The sequence below is a fragment of the Myotis daubentonii genome, chromosome 2, assembly GCF_963259705.1.
Source record: "Myotis daubentonii chromosome 2, mMyoDau2.1, whole genome shotgun sequence".
Taxonomy (NCBI): domain Eukaryota; kingdom Metazoa; phylum Chordata; class Mammalia; order Chiroptera; family Vespertilionidae; genus Myotis; species Myotis daubentonii.
Window position 1 is genome coordinate 205,296,913 of NC_081841.1, and position 18,642 is coordinate 205,315,554.

Sequence of the window (18,642 nt, forward strand, 5' to 3'; positions counted from 1 at the left end):
AACTGCAAAATGTTTTACACAATAGCTGAGTCATTTTAAACCCCAAATAATGTATGAAGATTCCAATATTCCTGCATCCTCTTATTATCTGTCTTTTTCACTCTAGCCAGCCTAGGGGATGTGAAATGGTATTTATTGTGGTTTGCCTTTGGATTTCTTTAATGACTAATAATGATGAGCATCTTTTCATGTGCTTACTGGCATTTGTATCTTCTTTGGAGAAATGGCTATTTGGATGCTTCCCATTTCTTAATTGGGTTGTCTTTCCACTGTTGAGCTATTTATAGATTTTGGATGTGTAATCCTTATGATATATAACTTGGAAATATCTTCTATCTGTAGGTTGTCTTTTTACTTTCTTGATAGTGTCCTTTGAAGCACAAAAGGCTTACATTTTTGATGAAGCACAATTTATATATTTTTCTTTTGGCTGCTTGCTGCTTGTCATATCTAAGAAACCATTGCCTAATCCAAGGTCATGAAAATTTATACTTACGTAAATCTCAGATTTTCATAGTTTAGCTTTTACATGTAGGTTTATGATTCATTTTGAGTTAATTTTTTAATACAGTATAAGGTAAGGTTTCAATTTCAATCTTTTGCTTGTGGATATCCAGCTGTGTCTGTACCATTTGTTGAAAATACCATTCTTTCCCCCATTGAATTGTCTTGGCACCTAAAGTTGATTTTTAAAGATAAAAACAACAACAACAAAAAAATCATTGCAATGCTTGGGGGAGGCCTCCACTAGAAGGGCCCCATACCTGTACCCCGGAGGTCAGAAAGTTTCCACTACCACCCCAAGGTCAGGAAGGCACTGCCAAAGTCACAAATCTCCAATATCTCCTACGTCTGGTTAAAAGCAGTGGAATGCAGAATCTTGTCCACCCCTGAAAAAACTCACTTCTGCCAAAGCCTGTTCATCACTGCCGACAGACGATGAACATCTTTTGCTTTTGTTCAGGTTTCCAATTAGCAAATGATAGTTCTTTCCTTGGAATGACAGAATATTAGGAGGCTCGTAACAGAATAAGAGCTTCCTGGTCTTTACTGAGAGAAAGGGCAATACATGTTTATATGAAAGAAATATGAATGTCTATGTCCTACCAATTTTATACATCACAAAGCATCCTGAGATCTAAAACACACATATCACGAAAAGTAATGCTGCATGGCTGCTTTTTATATTTGATGTGTTAACTAAAAGTTATATGAGACTTAGGAAATCTAGTCAAATTTATATAAATATTCTAGTTACTCTAGAAATCTGGATTATTCTGACAATACCTCCAAATCATATTAGACACTAAGAACCTATAATCTGAACATTATAAAGTTTATAATAAGACTATAATTAGGATAAATTGGGACAAGACTTAATTTTGATAAAAGAGAACAGTACTTTTCTCTGTTCACATTGTACTACATGGATTAATTTTTTACTTTTAACTGTTTGAAATGTTTACTAAAAACAAAATACTCTAATAGTAAGTGGTAACAGAGATATTAAAACATGCAGTCATAAAAGCGTTCTGAAAATTTAAGGCCAAGTACAACATTGACTTTAGATTATCAGTAATCTTTTCATGTCAACAAAACCTTCTGTTGCTGTTTTTGTAAAAGGGTGGGTAAAAACTCTACTTCCCCAGGTTACCAATCCTCTTACTACAGCTCAAAATCATAGGGCTTCATTGTAACACTTATTACTATGATTTCAATTTAATTTTGGAAGTGAAACTTCTGTAAGTCTAATGTTGTAACTAATAGTGCTTTATATTACACTATTAAAATGGATAATGCACTTCAGAAACTGAAGTGTGTAGTACATTTTCATATCAAAAACACCCACAAACTAAAAAAGATATTTAAAATCTTTATTGTTTCATCATCAAAAGTTTTCTTTCCATAGAATAATGGCAATGAAGTATCAGTGCATGTTCTATGGAAAATTCATACCTCAAGTAACTAGCTTAGAAATCAAAAACAGCACTATGTCAAGCTAGTGTGCAAGATCAAAGACACAATGCCGCCAATGCAATCAGTATACAGAAAGAATATGCAGCTGTCAGAAAAGGAGTCTATGGCCAAGTGACTAAAACAGTTGCAGTGCACTGTGCTGACATTCTAGAACAGAAAATGGGGAATGACTAAAGAATGTACTTCCTGCCGAAAAAAAAATCGAGATTACAGGCACTGAGTTCCCAACGGTTTCACCAGCTAATTCATGTGAAGCTGTACCTTCCTCTTTAAGGCTACAGCACCACTGCAAGCCATCTTCAGCCTACTATGTAAATGGGACAACCACATGCAGATATTTCATTCTGCTTCCCATCTCACAGCTAAAAGTAACAACTTGGGTGCAGCTGTATAAACCTGTGGCCTTTAGGCATCTTTAGTAAAAAGATGACCAAACCTAAAACTTGTTCCCATTTTCTTGAAAAACTTATAAAATAACAAAAGATATCTGTCATGATTACTCAGTTTTGTCTGAAGGCAAGACAATTTTTTATGAAAGTATACTGAATGATTATACAAACAAATGTCCTCAACAAAATACTGTCAGACCAATTAAAACATTTTCATAACTAGCTCTTGAAAAAAGTACTGATAACTGTGAGCTGCAAATAACCACTACAATCTGATCATGCCAGGTTACTGGGAATTTTCAGGTTGGGTTTGTGTCTGAAGCTGGATTTGGCTACTTTGCATTAATTCACACAATAAATGCCATTTAAAAGGAAACAGCAGCTCTACTGTGATGAAATAAAAATGAAAACAATTGAGAGGTATACAGGAAACTTGTCTTAAATAGTTTTAAATTACATATAACATTAGAGAATAATAACTACCATTACCATCGTCTAAATGTTAAAATTGTTAATGCATGAATTATCTGCAGGATTAACAAGTCACTTGTTAATCATGCCAAGGCCTTGTGGGGCAAGGGGCACTCTGAATGTATGGCATAGCAATTTCTTTCCAGGTGAGTTGAGTTAAACACCTCTGATTTAAAGTGTTATTAAACTATATTTGAAGTTATTTTACTTACTATATTCACTGTATAAAATAAGTTAAAAGGAGGGAGCAGGGAAAGGTTTTCTGTATATGTGATGCAAACATCTTTCCCATATCAGTAGTAGTTCCACAAATGTCCATTTTACCTATGGTAAAATATGAAAGGCTAATAAAAGACCAAAAATTTCCCTTATAAATAGAAACAGGACTCAAAAAATGAAATTTCAACATCGTTTCCTTCCACAATGCAACTCTTTAACTATCATAAACATAAATAAAAACCACATCTCAAAAATCTGTTTTTACACCCTTACCTTAAAGTTTAACAAAAAAATTCTTCAAACAATTGAGAAGAAAAGCACTCCTTTGTAGCAATTCCATAAAATAATTTTCAATTCACAAAACATCTGCTTACTGGCAAAACCAGCATGGGCATCAATGCTTGGCCCTTCTGAGGTATAAATGCAGCTATATACACACTGAGTATATAGTCTATAAGGTATGCCAACAGTCCGAATGTTTGCATAAAATTGGGAGTGATGTCATCCTGACTGATTGAACTTACTTTTATAACTTTTTGTAATAATGAAGGTTAAATAATCTTAAAAGATATACTTTAGCCCAGTAATACCCAGCAGAAATCTAATTCCTAACCAATGAGAATGATTATTACATTTATAAAAATTTTAACACTGCCTATTAATAATAAAAAAAACACACAAAAAACTGAACAAGAGAAACACATAAATATTTAAATTCAGCAGGACACCACAGGAAGCATACTATATAGATAAGTGTGAAATCAGTCAAGCTTTTTTTCCAAAAGAGAAAATCCTTTTAATCCTTTAGCAAGTCTCTGTGAAAATAGTATGCTTACAATAAAAGGGAAAAGGGAGTATCTAGAACACCCCAACAGGCTTGCTACACCATTCAGCATTGCTGCCCCATCTCCTGTGTGCATGGATGGCCAACAAATCACAAGAAGTCCACTTGATAATAGTTCAGTAATTTCTTTCACCACTGCTGCCAGCTGAAGTCGTCATTGCTTCCAAAGACCAAGAAAAAGCCCAGTATAGTTGCAAAGATGACTGTGTTTCCTGTGAGAACAAGTGCACAAGCTCCCCACGCAATCTATGGAAATAAGATATAAACAGTCAGTTAATAGACATATGAAAACACAAAGAAAATGAAAAGCAAATCAAGGCTCTAGTTGTGTGCCAAGCATGATCTAAAACACTACTGAACACTTAATAGTACCTCTATTTTACTGTTTGTATTTATCTCTAGTTCCTTTGAAAAGACAAAGTCATGGAAAGATGAATAACTATTCAAAAGAAGCTTGTTGCCTTCTGGGCTATGAGGAGGCAGCATAGAATTCTACAATTTTCTGTTTATAAAGAAATGTGCTCCAACTCTTCTTTAGTGAATCTAAAATTTTATCTAGAGAGATTAAAAAACAAAAACCAACAAAAACCCCAATATACAGAGAGCAGATTACATTGACAATATCAGAGGTGAAAACATACTCATGTACAATCCTTTAAAAGGGCAGGAGCAGTATGAAAGGGTGGCCAGTCGCCATCTTTTCTGTCTTCTCCACTTCCCCAGAGATGAAAGAGTGAACCTATGACTGGGGAGTTTGGGAGGAAGAGCTGAGTATAGGTAACCCAGCCTTCTCTTTGTACTTCCCCACCTGCAAAGAACACAAGCTCTCCTTGGGTCTGCGGTTGTTCAGCACCTGGTTGATTAGCTTTTGTGCCCAATTCTGACAGCAAAGTATCGGTGAGCCAACCATGCTGCACACCTGAGCCATGCTCTCCGATACCATTTTTATCAGTTAACAACAAAAGTACGTTTCTAAAATCTCTATCCTAGAGGCTCCCTTGTCTCATCACTTTTTCATGTCATTTTAACAAAAATTTTTTCCTGAAAAAAACTTTTCATTAGTGAAGAATGTGTTCACTTACCAGGTGTGCTCTGGCAAATACAATAGGGAGTCCGAAAGCTGAGACAACAATGCCTGTTGTAAGAAATATGGCAAGTTCCTTACAAGCGTTACTCATAGCATCTGTATCATCCACTAGTCTTCTTGCTATGCAGTATGGAATAGGTGAAAGGATGTAAAAAAACAGAACAAAGAGGGGCCAGTATTGGCTAGAAAAAGAAAAAAATAAGTTAAGGTAGTTTTGCTATTTATGTCATTTTTCAACACATAAAATATGCTTTTTAAAAATGAGGACCAAAGGAATAATATTGCAATGTACAAAACATGACACAACTTAAACATAAGCTATACCCTGAACACCAAAAAGAGGAACATTCAGAATCATAGTATTCCCATTGTTCATTATGATACAATTAGTAAAATATTTCTTATATTAAAAGAAAATGCTTTATAAATTAAAACAGTTGGAATCAAGGCCTAAAACTTAAACTATATTTTATTTTAGGTTATAAATACAGAGGCATACGGAAAATGGGAATGTTATCGCAGTGATTTTTAAATTCAAAAGTCATGCCCTTGACTTCAATGATATCCTGCCTCAGCATAGAGCTGGAACACCTCCAAACTTTTTTTTAGGTCACTAGGAACTCCTCAAATATAAAAAATCAAAGTAGAGAAAATGAACTGAAAGTAATACTGAAAACTTTAAGCCAGAATATAGAATCGATTACAATAAAAATAGATTGCTTTTAGCCTATAGTTCTGTATTGTCATTTTCTGGTTATAATAATAAAATTATAGTTATGTGAGACAGTATCACTGAGGGGAAACTGTGTGAAGGGTCCAGGGGACTGTTCTGTACTATTTTTGCAAATTCCGATAGTCCAAAATTATTTTAAAATACAAGATTCATTCATACAGGCTTATACTAAGCAAAGATTTATCTATGTTTTTACTAAAAATCTTTTCCTAGATATTTTGAGACTAGAAAAAAATTACAAATGAACATATGCTTAAGAAAAAAACTCAAACAATACAAAAGCACAAAAAGAAAACTCAAAGTTGCCCACATCTCCTCTGCTTTTTCCTTCCTACTCTCCTATTAAGCTTCTTGTGGATCCTTCCATCTTTCTAGTTGATAAAAACTTTAAAATTATGAATGAATCGCTGCACTCTTCCATTTAACAATATATCTTGAACTTTACATATTAGCAATTACAGCTCTTCCTCATTCTTTTTAAGATGGTTTCTCAGGATTACTTCTACAGCAGTAAAAACAATTTTCTTGAGCTTTAAAAGCAGAAAAATGTTATTCTTATATATGCAAAAAAAACCCACAAACATTTTACATACTTGTATATTGGAAGGGCACATCCAAGCATCAAAAACATCAGCCCAATTGCTCCTCCAAAGGACAAACTAATCAAAGCTGCAAAGTAAATAAAAAGTCAAGTAGAAATAGTAATTAAACTAAATCAATTATTATTTTTATTATTATTATTAGCAGTCTGAACATTACTTGTAATCCCAGAAGTAAAAAGCAAAACAATACACACAAAACCAAATGTACTGAAAGTTACCTTTCAAAGTGTAAGTTACCTAGTCACACAATATGTCTTCTGTAGCATCTTCAAGGCAAAATGAAGCAATATTGATTTTCAAATTGCTAGCACACCACTGAATTCCCTGGTTCCCTTCTCAATCTACAAGATCAATGCTCCTCCAGACATTAGTATTATATTTACCCCACAGATCACTATAGTTTTGAAAAGCAATTATGTGGAGAAACTCCGCACTGTCAGCTTTACTGGACTTGTCCTCCTCTGGGAAAATCTGTCTGGCTCAGCTTTTGCTTCTTATACACAAATGTACACAAAACTGATAAGATAGTTTCTAAAGTTATACACACATACTTATACAAAGCATTGTATTTTATAAAGGGTTTTCACATATATCAGTAAATAGAAAGAACTTTCTTGAATAGTTAGTCAATGGCCTAGAATTAAGCAAATAAATAAATGATCAATTTATTTCCAGTTCTATATAACTGGTATTTCTGCAACTATGTGCCTAAAAGAATAACTTATGTCTTTTTTTTTAGTGATGTAGTTAAAATTCCAAAGATTTGCAGAAGGCCTAAAAGTTGTCAAGACAAAAATTTAACATATACAAACCAAAATTAATTATAAAGGGGTTAGATGTTGCCAAGTACTACTGATATACTTCTCTGAATTAAAGTGAGCAAAATCAAGGAATCCCATGAACGTGGTAGCCTAGCACATTTAGTTTTCATTTAGATCATTGATGTAGGGCAGTGATGGCGAACCTTTTGAGCTCGGCGTGTCAGCATTTTGAAGAACCCTAACTTAACTCTGGTGCCATGTCAATATAAAAATTTTTTGATATTTGCAACCATAGTAAAACAAAGATTTATATTTTTGATATTTATTTTATATATTTAAATGCCATTTAACAAAGAAAAAGCAACCAAAAAAATGAGTTCGTGTGTCACCTCTGACACGCGTGTCATAGGTTCGCCATCACTGATGTAGGGCATATCAACCCTGAACACATTTACTTAGTCCAGTGGTTCTCCACCTTCCTAATGCCGCGACCCTTTAATACAGTTCCTCATGTTGTGGTGACCCCCAACCATAAAATTATTTTCGTTGCTACTTCATAACTGTAATTTTGCTACTGTTATGAATCGTAATGTAAATATCTGATATGCAGGATGTATTGAGGCGACCCCTGGGAAAGGGTCGTTCGATCCCCAAAAGGGTCACGACCCACAGATTGAGAACCATTGACTTAGTCCTTAATGCAATAATATTTTCAGCAACTGAAAGAAAAATTTGCATTTTAATTTTACAGTAAATGAGGAAGTTTACAAGGGAATGCAATGTAAATGATTAGGGAAATACTGAATTTACCATCTGTTTTGTTCAGTTAAATACAGGGCTTCATAACCTGTCCTGTTTTTGTCCCCTGCATCCATCACAACAGGCTGCGCACCCTTGCCCTCTGCACTCCGGTGACACTGGCCCTCTCCTTTTCTGGGAATCAGCAGGTTCCCTGTCTATGTGGTCGCTGCACGTGTTGTCTCTTCTACCTCAGACACAGCTTTATTCATTCATTTCATTCAAAAAATATTCACTGAGCACCAAATAGGTAACAGGGGCTGGGATATGTTAATAACTGAGATAAGGCCCTTTCACACTCAGGGAGCTTGCATTCTTGTCCTGCTACAACTTCCTCTTTCCTCCAAGTTAATTTCTACGCTTCCTTCAGGTCTCAGCTCAATTATTTCTTCCTCAGTAAAGTCTTTCCAAACCTCCTAACTATTATATTCATTCATTCAAGAAGTATCTATTGAGCACCTAATGTATGTCACACACTGTTCTTGATTCTGAAGATAAAGCAATGAAAAAAATCAAAGCTCTTGCCTTGGCCAGTGTGGCTCCGTCGGTTGGAGCAATGTCAGTACACCAAAAGGTGGTGGAATCCATGGCATGTGCAGGAAGCAGCTGACCAATAATGTCTCTCTCTCTCTCTTTCTCTCTCTCTCTCTCTCAATCTCTCTCTGCCTTCCTCTCTAAAATCATTAAAAAAAAAAAAAAATCAAAGCTCTTACTCTCATGAAGCTTACATTCTAGCAGGAGAATAAATATTTAAAAAGCCAGCCAGCCACGTCACTGGTTGGGTGTCAACCTATGATCCAGGGGGTCACAACCTATGAACCTGGCCGGGGCACATGCCCAGGTTTCGGCTCACTCCCCAGGGTGGGGCCTGCAGGAGGCAGCCAACCAATGATTCTCATCATTGATGTTTCTCTCTCTCTCTCTCCCTCCTCTCTGAAATCAATAAAAATATATTTTAAAAAATTAAAAAGTCAGCAAATAAATGTCAAGTGCTATGAAAAAAATCAGTTAGGGAAAGGGGAGGGAGTGTTCTTCCAGACCCAGAGGCCCGGGAAGGCCTGATGAGGTGACATTGAGTAGACACCTACATGAAATGAGAAACTGGACCCTGTGGATATCTGGGGGACTCTGCAGAGGGACATGCATGTGCAGACTCTCCTTACTCCAAGCATGTCAAACGCAAAGGCTAGCCTGGGCCAAATAAACCAGGTTTAAGTTGATGTGGGGGCAAAAGAACGAAAGCTTCGATTTTCATAGAAACGTAGGTTTATTTTGATAGAGACATGCTGAATACAAAGGGCTGAAATAAATGAGTAATCGTTAACATAATAGAACATTTTAATAAAAATTAATTTTTTCTTGAACATTAACTTACCAGGCACTGGATAATTGCACAAATTAATAAGCGAAACGCAGCCCTAACCGGTTTGGCTCAGTGGATAGAGCATCAGCCTGCGGACTCAAGGGTCCCAGGTTCGATTCCGGTCAAGGGCATGTACCTTGGTTGCGGGCACATCCCCAGTGGGGAGTGTGCAGGAGGCAGCTGATCAATGTTTCTCTCTCATCCATGTTTCTAACTCTCTATCCCTCTCCCTTCCTCTCTGTAAAAAATCAATAAAATATAGAAAAAAATAAGCGTAACGCAAATAAAGCTATTTTTCTTGTTCTCTGAAAGTCAAATATTTCCTATTGCGCACACCAAACAAGTCAGTCCAAGACTAATGAAGTGGCAATTGGCTGCTAAAATATTTGCTGCTAGTTCGGTGGAGAGAAATGGTGCGCCTGCGTGAAAGGCATGTAAGGGAAATGAATTCAACACGATTCTAGTAATCAGTCATTAGAGAACGGTGTAGTTCATTATTAATAGAGGCCCGATGCACCTCAGCCAGGCCTGCGCCCTCTTGCAATCCGGGACCTCTTGCTCCTAAACCACCCGTCTGCTCAACCACCCGTCTGCTCATTCCTTACCCCTTGGCTCGCTGCTCCTTAGCGCTGCTGTGGAGGCAGGAGAGGCTCCTGCCACTGCCTCTGCGCTTGTCAGCTGTGAGCCCCTCTTCTGGTTGAGCGGTGCTCCCACTGGGGGAGCGCACTGAGGGGGGAGCTCCAGCTTTAAGCGTCTTCCCCCTGGTGGTCAGTGCGCATCATAGCGACCGGTCATTCTGGTATTTCGGCTGTAGATTATGTATAACAGGATATTGTAAAAATTAACGCCCTAGCTGGCTTGGCTCAGTGGATAGAGCGTCAGCCTGCGGACTGAAGGGTCCCAGGTTTGATTCTGGCCAAGGGCACATGCCTGGGTTGCGGGCTCGTTCCCCAGTAGGGAGTGTGCAGGAGGCAGCCAATCAATGATTCTCTCTCGTCATTGATGTTTCTCTCTCTCTCTCCTTCTCCCTTCTTCTCTGAAATCAATAAAGAAATATATTAAAAAAAATAATTAAGTTACAAAATTTTTATTAAAATATTTCTTACATACTGTTATATTGGCTGGGCCGCAAAAATATTTGTTGTGGGCCACATGCGGCCCGTGGGCTGTGAGTTTGACATGCTTGCCTTACACTGTACACCTCCCCTTTGTTCAGTATCACAGCTGTACTTTACATTGATTTGTATTTGTCTTTCCTTTTAAACTGTTGGCTCCACAAGAGAAAATGTTTTTCTGTTGTTGATGCTCATGTCCCAGCACTTAACACTCAATAATAAATAATATCGGTAGAATTAATGAAAGGAATGAAAGGGGTGGGCGGGAGAAAGGGAGGGAAGCAGATGAGGATGGAGGAGCAGTAGAGGGGAGTGGGGGGGAGGACCGGGAGGAAAGGCGAGGATGGGGGGGGGGGGGGGAGTTAGTGTGCCTGATGTAGTAGGGTAGATACAGCCCTTAACTGAAAATCAGAAGATGCTGGGTCCTATCTCCTATCAGCCTCCTACTAACTGTCTAAATACAGTGATTACATCTGAGAGTCAGTAGTTTCTCCTATGAGAGTTGGACTAGATCTGAAATGCAAATAATTCTCTGGACACTAGAGATACTAGTTATAAGATATGCTGAGGAAGTAAAAAACCATTTCTACTTTTTTTTAAATTTAGTTGCCAAACACCTAAGTTCACCACTATAAATACTATATAGGAACACCTTATTTATTCAGAAGGCAATTTACCCAGAATATATATAGCTTAGAATCCTGTAGGAAACAAAGGTCAAAATATATGTCACAAAACTCATACACTAAAGCTAATATTCTTTTTTAAAAAATATGTTTTTATTGACTTTTGAGAGGAAGGGAGAGAGAGAAAATCAATGTGAGAGAGAAACATTGATGGGCTGCCTCCTGCATGCCCCCTACTGGGGATCCAGCTGCAACCCAGGCATGTGCCCCTGACTGGGAATCAAACCAGTGACCTTTTGGTACATAGGCTGATGCTCAACCAACTGAGCCACATCAGCCAGGGCATAAAGTTAACATTTATTATAAACAGACCCTTAGGCTCTTATTCAGAGGTTATTTATTCATGTTTTAATAATACAATTACTGTGTGTGAATTTCGGCAGAATGAAACATTTTTATTTTATTTTTTAAAAATATATTTTTATTGACTTCAGAGAGGAAGGGAGAGGGAGAGAGAGATAGAAACATCAATGATGAGAGAGAATCATTGGTCGGTTGCCTCCTGCACACCCACCCCACACTGTGGATGGACCCACAACCCGGGCAGGTGCCCTGACCAGGAATCAAACTGTGACTTCCTGGATCACAGGTCAATGCTCAACCACTGAACCACACTGGCTGGGCAAAACATCTTTATTTTAAAGAATCACCCAGGCATGTATGTTTTCAACAGCAATTCATGTACCCAGTGAAAAGATCAGTTACATATATCTTGTGACATAAAATTTTGTAAGTTTGATTATCTTGTTCCCCATGTTAAAACAAACGAGAAAGAGGAGGTAGAACTGTTTATAAGCAAGATCTGGCCTCTGACAGGAGGGAGGAGACTGAAAAAAAAAAAAAATCAGGGAGAAAAATTCTCCAAAAGCATACCAGTTTTCTGTCATCTTGGCCAAGGGGCAAGTAGTCTTAGGACTTGGTCTCTGAGGGTAACTCTGTTCTGTGACAGAACAATTATGTTCTTATCAAAAAATAAAATCTAAATTCTTTGAGTATACTCTTAAAAACTTAAAGACAACTTTTAAAAAAAAATCAAGGAACAAAAATGAGATATGATTCAGGTATCAAAAAAAATTTTTGTGATATATCATCTCTTAGTCATACTGGTTAAAAGCCAATGGGATTTAAATAAAGTGCTAAAAAGCGTTCCCCAAACTTTTAAAGTTTCTCCAGTATTATGAAATCAGGAACTAGGCTGATTTATATACAAATTTCATCATTTGTGTATAAATGGTTGTCCTAGATGACATCAACAAGACAAGAATTTATACTGTCATTGAGTGATGCAACATTTGGAAGCAAAACTTAGAGGCGTCTGATTTCTCTTCCCAAAGCCTCCACAGTAGTGATGGATAGAACAGCCCAATTATCTAAACTCTATCTAGAGACAGAGTGCTGGTTCTGTGATTACAAAGAAATTAGAGTAGGAGAGGGGACCAGTTCCCTAATCTAGCAGTTACCAGAAAAAGCCAATATATAACAAAGCAACAGGCAAGTGGCACAAGAAATAAATAATGGGTTCCAATTATTATAGCAACACTCCTCTTTAATAAAATAGGCCAACAGGAAGAAAATATCCTGATAACTAATCATCATCATAACCATCAGAAAATCTTACTGAAACAAAAAATGTTAAGTACAATTCCATCTGAGCCACTTTCACCCAGTTAATATTTACCTAGGTTTACAGGAAGAAATTAGTTATTTTAAGAAACTCCTGCATGAATGACAATGAAGAAATGGGGAAGAACAGGGAACCTGGCAACATCCTAAAAACCACACCATTCTACCGTAACTGCCCTTCACACAAGCATTTAAAAGGGTCTATTATGGTTCAGAAGGAGATTATAAAGCAGTGGTTCTCAACCTTGGCTGCACATTAGAATCACCTGGGAATCTTTTTAAAATCCTGATTTCTGAGATTTTAAACCACTGTCATAAAGGCTCTCAGTTGCTCAGATGACAACGTTTCATATGGGAAACAAAATGTTTTCAAAAATTAAAAATAAACAAGAAACAGTAAAAAAAACCCACACACGTGACTCTGGGAAAGAAGCTCAAAGTTGTCCTTAAAGGAAACAAAATACAGAGAAAAAACACTGGCTATCAAAGTTCTTCACTTCCTGCTCTGCCGCCCCCTTTTCAAAGCCGCAGGTCAGGAAATCAATGAAGTTCATTGTCACGTTGAAAAACGCTGTTAAGGGTATCTGCTTCTAATCACATGAACAAAACCACCAGTCGGGGAGAATGCAACCTTCCTATTTCTAAAGAGAAGCTACAATCAAACGACTCATTTCCCACTAAGTTTTAAACTATTTCATCTTTTAAAAACCCAACTAAACACAAACGCTGGCATGTGGAAAAGCCTCAGCCAGCGAGCGCGGAGAGGGCGGAGAAGAGGAACTCTGCGAGCTGCCGGCAGGGTCTCGCCTGCGGCTCACCCACCGCACGACCGAACACATCAGCCCCAGGAGCGAGGACAGCTCGGAGCCCGGGCCCGAGAGGACGCGGCCGCCGAGGTTTCGGAAAGCGCCGGCTTCACCCTTCCGGGGCGCTGCGGGGCCACGGGGCTCGGCTCAGCGCCCCGAGATCGCGCTGGTGCCTTTCAGTGGGAAATGACACTGATTTTCCGTGCCGCGCATCTCTCACGGTCTCAGCCCCCTCAAACGCACACTCTGCCCCCCTCTCTCCGGGATGCGAACTCCTGCAAAACGAGTTGCCGCGGGACTTTGAACAGACCGCGGACCACTCCGTTCTGGGTACGGGGGGCGATGGGTGGGGAGAGAGGGGCTGCGGGGACGAGCGGAACGCGGGGGCTGACCGAGGAGCCGGGACCCCGGCCGTCCGATCTGGGAGGTCGCCGCGCCCACCTGCGCCCCGAGGCTGGGAAGCGGCGAGGGAGGGCAGAGGCGGGGGCGGGGGTCCCGGGTCGGCCTCCGGCGCTGGGACCCCGCGGCGCGCGCTGCGGCCGGGGTGGTGGCGTGCGGGGGCCGAGCGGGGCACCCTCCCCCTCGCTGCGGGCGGCCACCCAGCCCTCCTGCGCCCGGCGCCCCAGGCCCACCTTTGATGCCAGCCATGGCGGTGACGTCGCTCCTGGCTCCTGGACCCGAGGCGGCGGCGGCGGCGGCCGGGAGACCAGAGACGCGCGGCGGCGGCGACCAGACAACACCCGGAAGTGCGCGACGCAGTACTTCCGCCGGCCGCTCGCACTCGCGCGGGGAGCGCGGGGGACGCGGGGGGCGCGCGGGCCGGGGACTAGCGGGCCGACCCCTTCCTTCCCGGCTCGGGTCCTCGGCAGATCGCCGCCCCCGGAGGCTCTCCCTGCAGCCCGTTTCCGGGGCGGGCCGGCGGCGGCCCGCGGTGCTCCTCGGGTGGCGGAAGCCCCGTTCCGAGGCTCCTCGCGGGGACCCCGCAATGTTCCTTCTTCTTCTTCGAGGAGGAGGAGGAGAAGGAGGGAGCCTCGACGTGTGGGAGGCACGGTGTGATGTCCCTGGGAGAGAATTTGCGATCTTCCAAGCGCACCCATGTCTCCTCCCAGCCTTGTAATAAGGGAGCAGTCAGGCTGGTCTGCACTCGGCTCCTTGGGTTCCGACCCCGAACTAGGGTTCTGCGGGACCCATCTCCTGAGACAGGAGCAGCGGGACCTCTTGGGAGTCTGTGAGAATCGCCGTGTTGTTTTTTGTTTGCTTGTTTGGACTAACAGGGCTAGAAAAGAGAAAGCGGCAGAGGTACAAATACACTTAGTTTAGTCATCGTAGAAATGTGTTGACCATTTACTGTGTTGGGAACAGGGCTAGGGGTTGAGGTCAGCAAAACTAGGCACGGTTTCTGCCCTCCAGGAGCTTAAAGTTTTGTGAGAGAGACAGACACAAAAAAGCGTGAAATTTCGACAATGATAGTGCCAGGAAGATGGGTCAATAGTCCTAGCGAAGCCTTCGATTTAGATCAGTCAGTCGATTTCCCAGAGGAAGGGACAATGGAGGAGGGAACAGGTGTGTAACTAGGGAAGAGGGAAAAGCATTCATTCGGAGGGGGTTGTGTTGGTGGAAGGGGTGGAGGTGACGAGCTTGGCCAGCAAACTGGGAGCCTGGAGAAGAGAGAAAGATCAGTGGGGTTGCTGGGAGTTGGGGTGGGCAGTATGGTTTAGTGGTTCTCCACCTTGGCTGCACATTAGAACCACCTGGGAATCTTTTTAAAATCCTGATTTCTGGGCCTCATCCTCCGGAAACTCTATTTCTTTGTTACTAATGTTGTGGCCCCACCCCATAACAACATAAATTAACTTTGCTTTCTAGCTGCTTGAATAATAGAGGACATAAACTTGGCTGTCTGACTTTATAGGCTAGTCATAACGTAGGTCCGGGAAAACCCTTATTTGGGAGACAAAGGGGGGCGAGGAAGATATAAATAGGGAAAGCTTCCTCCATGTTTTGTTCAGAAATTTGGGAGACATCTCCCTCTGGGCCCGCTGGCGTAATAAACAGTGTATCTCCATTTCTCTGGGCGTTGCTTGGTTTTTCTCCAGTCTTCTGTAAGCATCATTTTTTCCGTAACAATCAGACCAAGATAAAGTGGCATATAAGACCTTGTTGAGTGCATGGTTAGAAGAGGTGTTTCCAACATGCTTTAAAATGAGAGCTACTGGGGACTAAAGGTACCCTGCTTGCCTCCACTACTTTCTGGGTGGAATACTTTCAAAATAAAAAATTTAAAACATGTCTCTTCTTGAGGCTCAATGCCCCAAATAAACCTAAAGGTGTCCCGTGGAGGAGAATTTTTTTTCTATTCAAGTTAGCACAAAAAGTTCTGTCATCTTCTGCACCATGAAAAAAGAGTTTCCATTTAAGGGTGGTGGTAGCAAAACCACAAGGCACACTTGAACAGACGTTGTGGAAATGGTACTGTTTAGACAATTTGTGAACCACTAGCTTTGTTTTCTAAACTGAAGCCGACATATGCTCACCAACCATCTTGAAAGGGGTAGGTAGAATGCCTAGAGAAGTAAAGGATTCCATCCTATATACACAACCACTAATACCTTTTGTTTTGTGTTGGGGGCCAGATGTAAGCTGGCAGGGTCCTTGCACCTGAAGGGGCTAGCAAGGCTGGGACCCTGACCCACACAGTTTTCCCAGACTTGTTTGGATGGTGATTATCAGTAGAATAAGAGCAACCTTTGTAGAAAGAGAACAGCCTTTCATGGCTTACCAAGAAATCTGTAACTATTTACTGAGATATGCTGTACTGAGAACTTGTCCTTCTGTTCTGTCCCTCCCTTAGAGATTAAGAGGAACAAAGAATACATTCCTCTTGACAGACCTCCTATTCAGTGTGTTGTGTATAAATAGGATTGTGTGGCTAACAAAGTTGCTTTAGTTCCTCAAGAACTGGAGTCCTCCCGATCCCGCTTTCCTGTCTTTCTTTCTTTTCTCATTTCCCACCTCCCTACTTCAGCCCGGCTCAACCTGTCAGGCTGGCCCTGACAGTTTTGTTCCACAGTATTCCGTCCTTGAAAGCAGGGAAGGTTGAGAGAACATGGCAGAGAGACAGCTGATCAGTGGTGGGGTATTAAGAACTGATAAGTTCTCATCTCATAGGCTCACGGCCTGGCTCATGGAGAAAGGTCACATTTTAGGAAGCCTTTTGGAGCCTCCAAAAGCCCTGGTGGCCAAGTTAAATGCTAGTTTCCTCTTGTGAATATAATGGGTTGGGCATTACAGACATTTGTCCTTGATGACCTTTATGAGCAACTGCGATTGTTCTTTAGGTTAGAGCAGAGGTTCTCAACCTGTTGGTCACGACCCCTTTGGGGGTCGAATGACCCTTTCACAGGGGTCGCCTAAGACCATCGGAAAACATATATAATTACATATTGTTTTTGTGATTAATCACTATGCTTTAATTATGTTCAAGTTGTAACAATGAAAATACATCCTGCATATCAGATATTTACATTACGATTCATAACAGCAAAATTACAGTTATGAAGTAGCAACAAAAATAATTTTATGGTTGGGGGTCACCACAACATGAGGAACTATATTAAAGGGTCGCGGCATTAGGAAGGTTGAGAACCACTGGGTTAGAGGGATCTTTTGCTTCCATAGTCACTGAATCCTAAGAGTTTGTGTTCCTTTGACTTTTGCATGAGACCCACAGAGACCCTAAGGACTATTTTTGGTCTACAGATGTTGCCTAGAGTTACTTGAGACCGTAAAAACAGTATGTTCAATGACAATGAAAACACAACAATCCAAAACCTATGGGACACATTGAAAGCAGTCCTGAGAGGGAAGTTTATAGCTCTACAGGCCTATCTCAAAAAACAAGAAAAAATGGTAGTAAATCATCTAACGCTACAACTCAAAGAATTAGAAAGAGAGCAACAAGAAAACCCCAGAGTGAGCAGAAGGAAGGAGATAATAAAGATTAGAGCAGAAATAAATGACATAGAGACCAAAAAAACAATACAGAAAATCAATGAAACCAAGAGCTGGTTCTTTGAAAGGATAAACAAGATTGACAAACCTCTAGCCAGACTCACCAAGAAGCAGAGAGAGAGGACCCAAATAAATAAAATCAGAAACGATAGAGGCGAAATAACAACAGACCCCACAGAAATACAAATGATTGTTAAAAAATACTATGGACAGCTTTACTCCAACAAACTAGACAACCTGGAGGAAATGGACAAATTCCTAGAAAAATACAACATTCCAAAACTCAATCAGGAAGAATCTAAAAATCTCAACAGGCCAATAACTATGGAAGAAATTGAAGCAGTCATCAAAAAGCTACCAGCAAACAAAAGCCCAGGACCAGATGGCTTCACAGGGGAGTTTTACCAAACATTCAAGGAAGAACTAAAACCTATCCTCCTCAGACTACTACAAAAAATTCAAGAGGAAGGAACACTTCCAAGCTCATTCTATGAAGCCAGCATCACCCTAATACCAAAACCAGGTAAAGACAACACAATGAAAGAGAATTACAGGCCAATATCCCTCATGAACATAGATGCCAAAATCCTCAACAAAATCTTAGCAAATCGATCCAGCAGTACATCAGAAAGATCATACACCATGACCAAGTAGGATTTATCCCAGGGATGCAAGGATGGTACAATATCCGCAAATCAATAAACGTGATACATCACATAAACAAATCGAAGGAAAAAAACCACATGGTCATATCAATTGATGCAGAAAAAGCATTTGACAAAATTCAACACCCATTTTTGATAAAAACTCTCAGCAAGGTGGGAGTAGAAGGATCATACCTCAACATAATAAAAGCCATATATGACAGGCCCACAGCCAACATCATACTCAACGGACAAAAACTAACACCATTTCCCCTAAGAACAGGAACAAGACAGGGATGCCCCCTCTCACCACTCCTGTTCAACATAGTACTGGAAGTGTTAGCCATTGCAATTCGGCAAGAAGAAGAAATAAAAGGCATCCAAATTGGAAAAGAGGAAGTAAAACTGTCCTTATTTGCAGACGACATGATATTATACATACAAAACCCTAGAGATTCCATCAAAAAGCTACTAGACTTAATACATGAATTTGGCAATGTAGCAGGATACAAA

The 18,642-nt window shown here is 40.5% G+C and overlaps 1 protein-coding gene across 1 annotated transcript; it reads right to left on the minus strand.

Annotated features, from left to right (window-relative positions):
* Nucleotides 1-1,860: 1,860 nt before the first annotated feature.
* LEPROTL1 (leptin receptor overlapping transcript like 1) lies at nt 1,861-14,432 on the minus strand. The gene is made up of 4 exons (XM_059685505.1): nt 14,107-14,432; nt 6,314-6,389; nt 4,983-5,169; nt 1,861-4,146 (listed from the first exon to the last, which is right to left on the minus strand). The coding sequence occupies exons 1-4, from the start codon at nt 14,120-14,122 to the stop codon at nt 4,030-4,032; spliced, it is 396 nt and encodes a 131-aa protein (XP_059541488.1). The 5' UTR covers nt 14,123-14,432; the 3' UTR covers nt 1,861-4,029.
* Nucleotides 14,433-18,642: the final 4,210 nt, after the last annotated feature.

Excerpts from the sequence above, each read along its gene's own strand:
- LEPROTL1 (XM_059685505.1), bottom strand. Across the intron at positions 5,170-6,313 it reads TGTGCCCTTCCAATATACAA|CCAATACTGGCCCCTCTTTG; the intron begins GTATGTAAAATG and ends TTCTTTTTCTAG. Across the intron at positions 4,147-4,982 it reads TATTTGCCAGAGCACACCTG|ATTGCGTGGGGAGCTTGTGC; the intron begins GTAAGTGAACAC and ends TTATTTCCATAG.